Consider the following 10,313-nt stretch of genomic DNA (forward strand, 5'->3'; position numbering starts at 1 on the left):
ATATAAAAATAAATAAATTGAGCTAATATTGAAATAATTATGAAATAACACGACATGATACACTCCCCTAATTTGGGACCCTAAATTTTGTTCAAAATTGGAGGCCCGAGGTGACTGCCTTAGTCGCCTCACCCCAGGGCCAGGGCCGGCCAGGGAAAAAGAGGAAAGAAAAGAATAGAATAACAAAAGCAATAGAAGTAGATAAAAGAACCAGCTGTGTTTGTTTTGTTTTTTGTTTTTTAATAAATAAAATTAACAAATTTTACACTTTTAGTTTTACATGAATAGATAGATTAAAAAACTAAAAAAATTAAAATTAAAATTTTGAAAAACAAAATTCCAAAAAAAAAAAAAAGAACCCAAAACAAATTTTTATGTTGCTTTAGTGAACATTTTTCGATTTTTTTTTCAACTTTTTGGATAAATTACAAATGTATCCTTGAGATTTGTTTCAAATACATATTACTCTCTGTGATTATGGAAATTACAAATATACCATTGTCAGGGGTGTAAAAAGGGCCCGACCCTGCCGATTCGAGACCGGGGATCGGGTTTATCGAACTCCTGCCACATTTCTGTCCAGGTCAGCCCATTTGTCTAAAATGTAGGCCCAAGCCTAGGGGATAATTAGGCCTAGAGTCGGGCTTCATGCCCGGACTTGAGCTTGGGTCAAGCTTGGGTTTATTTTTATTTTGTTATTTTCACCAAAATAGTTTAAAAGGTGACGTTGTGTGTTAGGCTAGTCAGGCTTCAAACCGAAACTGGATCGGGCCGTTGGGCTGAACTGGGCTAGAAATAACATGGCCCAAGCCTCGAGCTAGGCCCTGGGCTGAGCCTTGAGCAGGCCTTAGACTGACGACCATTTTTACAACCTTATCCATTGTCAGAATTTTTTATTTCACAAAATTAACTAAAAAAATAAAATTTTTAACTACTCTTATATACAATAATAAAATTACCTGAATTGTTAATTGAAATATATTTATGATGTCATTAAATATTATTACTTGATAGGATAATTTATTAATAAAATGGGTCATTTTTTATGCGCTTTAGAAACATGAAGGGGTAGAATGTAATTTTCAGAACCACATGGGGTAATCTGTATTTTAAGAAAATTTTAGGGGGCGTATTTGTAATTTACTCCTTTTTTTTTTTTAACTTTTTAGATTCGCCTAGACAAGATGGATCTAAATGTAAAAATTTTGACATACATATTTGACATAATATATTCATCATTTTTGGAATGTAAAATTTATTTTAATCCTATGTGCTTCACTTGTGTGTAACATTTGAAAATAAACACAACTTTTGCTTTGGCACGTGTTTCATATTTACTGTTAATTTAAACGAAATATGAGACGGTGTACTTTAGTTCATAAATTACAAGAGGACAATCTGGTTATTTTCAAATAAGTGGGATAACCCCCATCTGAGCCAAATCATAAAGCAGAAAACTCAAATTTACCCCTATTTTAAAAATAATAAAAAAAATTGTATAAAAATGAATAAATAAATGAACAAAATGCTCTGGAAATTTCTACAAACTTACTCAACTTTTGCATTAGGTTCAAGACAACCCCAAACTTTAAGACAATTATTATTGATTTTCTTTTATTTATTTATTTATTTATTTTTATAATGGAGATATATGTAAAATGTCTAATTTAGCCCTTTTACCATCCTTGTAGCTCATGTGCAGTGCACATGATCCCATTTTTTGTTAAATAATTAACTTCATCTACCATTGGGGACGAAGTAGCATGGGTTTTTGAAAGTTTAGGGATCAAGAAGACAAATTTAATAGTTTAGGGACTACATAAACAAAATGGTGATAGTTTAAGGGGTAAAAGTATAATTAACCCACTTCTTTTTTTTTTTTGGATTGAGTATTAATTACCAGTCTTAATGCAATGCTTAACATTAACGTTTCCTAAAAAATAAAATAAAATATAAAATATAAAAAAAAATAACTGCGTCCAAAAATAACAATAAAAAAGTGACAGATTCTACCATATAGGTCAATAAATTTTTAATGTCAAACAAATTTTAAAAATAAATAAATAAATAAAATTACGAAACTTCCTTACATTAGTTATCTTATCATATTTTATTTTTCATTTGATGTCTCAAACTGAAACAATATGATAATCAACATAAGTGGTAAGGCATATTAAATCAATGCAATAATAACTTACAAGATGGTAAACAAATTATAATAAAATAACATGGGCATCATAATATTATTATCATATTATTGAAGTGAGTCTACCAAAATTACTTTATTGTATGACTTGATTTAGTAATAAATATTGTAAAATATATTAGTAATATATTAGTTTGTATATTAAGATAATTTATTTTTCTAAATAAATTTAGTGAAATTTGAACCATCGTTCACCATTCACCATTTCAATCAATCGTTCATGATTCTATTGCTGTCATTCACGCCTCACCGATCCAAATTTCTATCATCATTCAACGTTCACAATTGTCTCCACAAATTCCACTTCCACCAAATTACCACCACCACCTTCTTCTGCTTGTTGCTTTTGTCTCCCTCTGTTAGGCTAGATCTTATCATTATCTCTCTCTCATTCATCTATCTTTCTCTCTTTGTTCTCTTTCCTTCTTTTTTTGATTTTTTTTTTTTGGGTCAAATTAGTGTAAAATTTCACTATCACCTTGATAGTAAAGACAATGAACTTTCAACTAAAATTTTGAGCCAACAAATTGAAAATTTATTTGTTTTGATAACTATAAAATTCACTATTTTAGCATAGTGAAATTTTCTTGTCATTGTGAAATTTCACTACTCTAGAAATATTCTACGGAAAATGGTCATCATCATTTGACAATGGTCACCGAAAAGTTGTCCCTGAAAAAATAACCAAATATAAAAGGGTAAAGTATAATTTATCTAATAAATAATAAAAAAGTGACTGACCTTACCACTTAGACCAATAAAATTTAACAAACTATAAATATATATATATATATATATATACTAATTTTTCTTACTTACCAATTTGACACCTACTACATCATCAGTAGTACTATGATTATTAAATTATTTTACTACTTTTTACTTACCATTGTGATGATAACTAGCACAAATGGTGGACTTAATAAATCAATGCAACAATTACTTAGAGAGTGTTTCAGAAGTAACTATTTTAGTTGATTATTTAATTTTTTATAAAAAGATACGTAAATTGAAAAGTAAAATGAGTGATGTGATTGAACGTTTTAATTTTTTTGCTATTTTAATCAAAAAGTCAACCCCAAACAAAATCTTATAAGATAATATAGTTATCACGAAATTATTATTATATTATTGAAGTGAATCTACTAAAATTTATTTGTTGTATGACACGACATTAGTATGAAAAAATTGAAAAAATATTTTATAAGTTTGTATAATAAGATAATTTATGTTCAAAATAAATTTAGTAAGATCTGGATTGATGTTAATCATACTACTTCAAAATCATTGTTCATGCCTTTATCACTGTCATTTGTGCCTTGTCGATCCAGATCTCTATTGTTGTTCAACATTCTTATTAGTTTATCAATTTCACTTCTATCATTTTGCTGCCATCACCTTCTTCGCCTTGTTGCTTTTTTGTTTCCCTCCGTCAGTCTAGATCTACATCTCTCTCTCTCTCTCTCTATGTTCTCTCTTTTTCAAAACAGTGGAGAATTTCAACATCATCGTCACATTAAAGATTGTGACAAGAAAATTTCGTTGTGCTAAGTCAGTAAAATTTTAATATGTCAAAATGGTCTCCAAAAAGTGGTCAATGGTGATAGACATTGGTCACTAAAAAATTGTTGTTGACTGAGGTGGCAGTTAAAGCTTGTTGATGGCGGTTGGAGATAGATAGTGACGACATTAAGGGAGTAGGGTAATAAAATTTCACTATGGGTACTTTCGTCCAAACTAAATCTATGTATTTCTATTACTATGAGCTTTCTTAAACTAGCAAATCTTTATTAGTTGGTTTTTTTTTTTTATTTATTTATTGGGAAAGTACACTACTTTAATATTGCACATTCGATAATAAGTTGTCCAATAAAATATATCAGAGTACAACATAGATTTCAAAAAGAATAAAAGAAACATCAACACAAGCAGGATACGAGTTTCCACATAGGAAAAAAAAACAAAAAAAAAAAACAACAAAACAAAGCAAAAGAGAGATATTATTGCAACAACGAAATAAAAAAATAAAATGATCACCCCCAAGCAAACCGTATAGAAATTAATCTTATGAAAATATAAACAAATAAGTCGTTTTCCCATGTCACATAGAAAAAAATAATAAACAGAAAGAAAGAAAGACGGAAAGAAAAGAAAGAGAGAAAAGAAGAGCATCGGAAGCTTCACTTGTTAACCACGCAAGTAAAATAAAAGGAGATATTTCTCCGTTCCTATTTTGCAAAAAACAATCCTCTACTTTATACCTTATTGAAAATTTATACTTTTCCTAACCCTACAAGTTAAGGATAAAAAATGCCCATGGCATGGCCTTTCACTAGTATAAGGCATCTTAGGATTTATTTGGGAAGTAGTTGTTTTAGTAATTTTTTTAGTTAAATTGTGAGGTTCCGTTCGTTTTCAGAGGTAGAATGGAGAAGATTAATAGTGAAGGGATTAATAGTGAGGGAATTGATAGTGAGGGGATTAAGTAAATTGTATTTGTTTTGATGATAGTTGTTAGTGTAGGAATTGTTAAATTATTTTTATCTAAAGTAATTAAACAAATAAAAAAATATAAAAAATTAAACATTAATATTTAAAAAAAAAATTCCCAATCTATAAAAAACAAAAAAAATAAAAAAATTTCTAATCCTCTCACTATTTTTCTAATACCAACTCTACCTTTTCCATGCCAATCCCCCTTCCAAGGCTTTTACTAATACCAAAGGATTAAGAGTCTCATCCCCATCTCTCAAAACAAACACCTCATATAGTAATCCCACATCACTATCAATTTCAATCACCTCCCTATAACCCCAAACAAATGCGGCCTAAAAGAAATTGAAGTGTTTAGAAATGATTTTTTCATTTTTTATAAACAATAATAATAATAATAAAAGATATGCAAAAAATAGAATGAATATGAATAAATCTTTAATTTTTTTGTATGAATTTTTTACTTTTGACCTTTAAAAATTTTAATGACTTTTTGACTTTTTTTTTTTTGGTTAAAATGTTCAATTCCCAAACAAACCCTCCTCTAGAGCTTTGAATAGATGAGAGCTTCACTTAATTCTCTAGGAAGGGTAAATTTGTGTAGAAGTAGATGCTTTTAGTTACCTCTCTGTAGGTCTCTCTACCTGTTTGCTTAAAACCCTTTTATAGTTAATTGGTATGCCATTGTCGGTCGTTGATCTCTTCTTGATCAAATGGTCAGTCTTTTGTGAAAGATTACTGGCCAACTTGTAATCACTATCCTATTGTTAGATCTCCGCTGATCAAACAGTTGGCTTGCTATCAAAAGCAATGGCCAACTTGCATTGAGAACGATCGTCAGATCTTAGTTGATCAGACAGATATTCTTCTGCCAGAGGTCATTGCGGTAGTGGATAACTTGCGCTTGTCTTTGCCGTTGGATCTACCCCGATAAGATGGCCATCTTTCTGTCAGGGATCAGTCTGCTTTAAGCTTTATTCCGTCTGATACACTCGATCAATCTGGTCGGCTCTTGTTTATTTTGAGCTTTATTCGTTTGGGCTTACCTGGCTTCTTTGGACTTATATATTTATTGGGCTGGGTTTTGTTTTGGTAAACTCTATTTAAACTCGTTATATAATATATATTTAAAATAAATTATAAATATATCCCTTGAGATTTATTTAAAATGTGAAATGTCTCATGTGAATTTAAAAATTATAAATATTCTCTTGTTAGAATTTTTATTTAACCAAATTAACCAAAAAAAAAAATCTTAACTATTCTTCTATATAATAATAAAATTACATGAATTGTTAATTAAAATTATTTTTGAAAACAACTGATTTATTTGTAAAATAATTATTTGTTATGCAATTAAAATAAAAACTTGAAGGGGTGTAATATAATTGTAGAATCATAATGGTCAATCCGTATTTTAAACAAATCTCAGGAGATGTATTTGTAATTTACCCATATATTTATATATATTTGAAGGAGTACTACTATTAGCACTCCATTTCTTATTTTGGACCCCCATTTATAAATTTTAAAACTTTTTAATTTTTTTTCTTTCCCTTAAATAATATCAAAATTATCTTTATGAAAATTTCACCCCCACTCAAATGCATACCCCTACACCTCGGACCATTATGTCCCAAAATCCTAACAAAAAAAACTCCCCACAACCCATTCTCTCTCTCATGGCGATGGAAGAAAAATGTTTCTAAAGTGAATCGATCGGTATAAAGAACATGTTCTCTATGATCTTCACTTTTTCTTCGCATTAAGTGCGTATGTCTTCCTTTAATTCCATTCATTTCCTTGATCAACCCTAAACACAACGAATATAAAATTCGCATTTTACTCAGTCTCAATTCGTTCCTCCTCCATCCCTCGAAGTCTCTCTCATCTCTCTTTCACTGAGAATGTTCGGACCTGTGTTCCCGAACAAATAAATTATATTTGAGCCTTCCTGAACAAATAACTAATATTTGAGTCGGTATTCCCAAACTTGATAAAACGAAAACTTTTAAAAATGTGAACAATTTTAACACTTCAAAGTACATCAAATTTTCATATCAGATTTTTGTTCTCAAACAAACAACAAATGTTCGGGCCTATGTTTTTGAATTTTAGTCATATGTTCAGAAGTTCAGTATCGAAAAAAATACAAATAGTTTTTGCTATTTTTGCCGTGTTTTTCAAGAAATTTGCCATTACAAGATCAACATCCTCCGAGCTGAGAATACCATCAAAACTATGAATCTCTTTTAAACTTACATTGTTATACTCCTCTCATCTTATGAAATTGTGATTGTCCCACTCATTGCCATTGCCAGAGAAGTGTATGGAATCGAATGTTTGCCATCGTTGCTGCTGAAATATCACCGCCAGAGGGTTCTCAAGGTTTTGAGAGCAGGGTTTGGGACAGATGCATAGGTGATGATGGAGTTGGGTGCTTTCATAAACCCTATCTAATGATTTAGTGGCTGTGAGCTTAATTGTGAGATGGAGTGTCCTAAAATGATTGATGTTCTCTTTATTGCAATAGAAAAAATCAAAAAATGAAAGGTCCAAAATAATAAATAGAGTATTAATAACCACACTCATTTCAATTTATTTAGACTGATTACAACACTACTTATATATAATTTTCCTTTCAATTGAGCCCCACATGATTTTTTATTTATTATTTTTATGTATTTATTTATTTATTTATTTTGAGGGGGGGCCTCTTGGCAAGCAATAACAAAAATAGTCATCCTATTAGAATTGAAAGTAAAAATTGATATGCCAAGAACCATAACAAAATGGAGTTTGTTTAAAACATATTGGGGAAATTATACCAATAAAAATTCAGGGTTTGACCTTTATAAATTAAATTTGCATTTATAATTTTATCAATTAAAATTCTAAACTTTTTATTTGTTTTCAATTTAAACCATCTACCTATTTTTCTTAAATAAAATCGATAAAAAAATTAATATTTTTGTCATTAAACTCTATTAAGCCACTACTAATTTTGTCTCACTTTCAAAATTTGTAAAGTGGGTTCAGAAATTAATCAAAGTCAGTTTGTCATTGAATGTATTTTCCAAAGCATTGGACTGATTGATCAATATATATATATATATATATATTTGTTTTTTGTTTGCCAAACAAAAAAGAGATTTTATTCATTACAGAAAAGAATTAACCCACATGGCTCCCATTATTACATAGTTTATCTTATCTAAACATCATATGACATAACATGAAACAGGACTTGAAGCAAATCTAGGAAAATTAGACAAAAGGAGGACTAGAAAATATAGTTTGTACCACATTGAGTACAAGCAACAAAAGAGCTGCAAGAAACGAGATGAGTGCCCATGGAGTGTTGAAATAATCCCGTCTTAAGATCTCCAACCATCAGTTCCAACTCTCCTTGCAATGCTTGTTCACATTGTTATAAACTTCAGGGTAACCCAAAAAAGGTATCACGATATTGTTGCCGAGCTTGCTCAACACAGTGGAAACCACCGCATTGTCACCTAAAAGGTTATGAATAATTCCATGGTGACTCAGTATTTCGACATCTTCTGAGGAGTTCACGAGGAAATCCATGAAGTTCACATATGCAGTGAAATAATTCCTTGAAGTATCATGAGCAGGAAGGTAATTCTCGTATAAAATTAAATTTCTAAAGTTGGGATTTCAATTGTCCCATTTGCAAACTTTATGTTGAACAAACTCCCTTCCTCATCCTTCTTGAATTTGATCCCAGCTTCATGGAGCTCTGTCGCAGACTTTAGGAACTTTTCTTTTATTGGAACATTTTGGGATACCATTGAATGAAATTCATAGCAACAACAATAATGCAACAGGCCTAGAAGATGTTTGATGTCAACTTTCTCTAGATCCCCAACCGGAGGTACTGAAAGTACACAGTTTTGCCGCTTTGAAAAATGCACGGGACATGTGAACGAAGTTGTTTAGTGAGGCTGCAGAATTTTGGGGCATGTTGAACAACTTCATGAGGACAAAGAATGGAAGTTGATTTTCAAATAACATTAAATCACCCCTTATGCTCGATTTAATATGTGCCAATTGGAAAATGGGGTCATCCTTTCGGAGTTCCATATTCACAAACTTGTGAAATAACTGGATGATGAAGCAACTGTCAAGAAGCATCATTTCCACAAACTCATTTAAATCAAGGCGAATGGGATCTGCATAAAAGTTGCGTGCTTCTTTTTCGGAATCTCGCATCGCCACAATGTAGTTTTCCACACTGGTTCCATTTCTTCTTTCAAGAAACTGTTGCAAGTAACGTAATTTATGATCTTCCATTGGTTTCAATTTATCCTTACCATGGTGATAAGGACCAATAGCAAATGGGCCCCGTTAGTAGACGGTGGGATTGATCCTCCAGAGATTAGTCGAGATGCTCACAAGTTGGCCCGAACACCCTGAGTTATCAAAAAAAAAGGACCAATAGCAACTACTTCTGGTTCATAAGCTTCCTTGCTTTGATTGCGTAGTGGATCACGTACTTTAAAGATGCAACACTCAGATGCTATAGGAGGCAACTGAGCAAGCCTTTTATCTATAGGAAGCTTTTTATCTATAGCAAGCTTTTTTATCTATATCGATCACAAGATCAGCACTTGGCTCTGACATTGTACCGTGTCTGTCATGGACAAAAATGAATTCAATCACATGTACAATTAATCAACCGCGCAAATTGCATTTTTCAACTTGATTAAAATATGAATTAAATGCTATGTTTGGGAATAGCTTTTTTCTTTTTTTAAATAGTAGACAAAATAAACTAAAATAGTGAATAAGATAAAATGACACATCTTATACATCAATTAATCACTTTTTCTCTTACAATCAGTGGCGGAGCCAAGAAATTAAATCAGAGGGGACACTTATTAATTACAATATTAAAATTTTTTATAAAAATATTTCACATAAATTTATACCATTAACTTCAAGAATGATAAAAAAAAAAATAATAAGTGTGTTTGGTTTTAGTTTTCTGAATTCAGTTTTCTGAAAACTAAGTTTTTTATTTTTCATATTTTTTTTGATTTTAGTGAATATTTTTTAAATTTTAAACAAGCTTTTTATTTTTTTAGATGCACATTACTTAGATATGTATCCAAATAGTAAAATATTTGTGAAAAAATATTTTAAAAAATTAATCAATATACAAAAATACAAAAAATGTACTGAATTTGCATATTATTTTTATATTTTTTTGGTATTTAGTGTATTTTTTAAAGATTTTTTTCACAAATATTATACTTTTTAGGTATATTTATGTTAGGTGTGTCTAAAAATTAAAAAAAATTGCTTAAAATATTAAAAAAATTTATTGAAAATATTAAAATACAAAAAATAAAAATGTAGAATTTTTTGAAAACTGTTTTCTGAAAACTAGAACAAAATATGCTAAATATTATTTGTAATTAGTGTATCATGGACAATATTAAAAAAAATCATGGATATAAAGTTTTAAAATAAATTATATAATGATAAAATAATTTTTTATACAAAATATGCGTAAAAATTCAATATAATAGTTATACCACGTCTTCATTAACATGTGATATCACCAATCAATAGTAAAGACACACATGAA

At 30.0% G+C, this 10,313-nt stretch overlaps 1 protein-coding gene across 1 annotated transcript; it reads right to left on the reverse strand.

Annotated features, from left to right (window-relative positions):
• Positions 1-8,092: 8,092 nt before the first annotated feature.
• Positions 8,093-9,013, reverse strand: LOC114264199 (uncharacterized). The gene is made up of 3 exons (XM_082880653.1): positions 8,743-9,013; positions 8,399-8,597; positions 8,093-8,315 (listed from the first exon to the last, which is right to left on the reverse strand). The coding sequence occupies exons 1-3, from the start codon at positions 9,011-9,013 to the stop codon at positions 8,093-8,095; spliced, it is 693 nt and encodes a 230-aa protein (XP_082736779.1).
• Positions 9,014-10,313: the final 1,300 nt, after the last annotated feature.

This window comes from Camellia sinensis, chromosome 7, assembly GCF_055761805.1.
Source record: "Camellia sinensis isolate YWXY chromosome 7, ASM5576180v1, whole genome shotgun sequence".
NCBI lineage: Eukaryota > Viridiplantae > Streptophyta > Magnoliopsida > Ericales > Theaceae > Camellia > Camellia sinensis.

Excerpts from the sequence above, each read along its gene's own strand:
- LOC114264199 (XM_082880653.1), bottom strand. The coding sequence starts at position 9,013 with ATGGAAGATCATAAATTACGTTACTTGCAACAGTTTCTTGAAAGAAGA. Across the intron at positions 8,598-8,742 it reads TATTAAATCGAGCATAAGGG|TACCTCCGGTTGGGGATCTA; the intron begins GTGATTTAATGT and ends GTGTACTTTCAG. Across the intron at positions 8,316-8,398 it reads GGGAGTTTGTTCAACATAAA|GAATTATTTCACTGCATATG; the intron begins GTTTGCAAATGG and ends TGATACTTCAAG.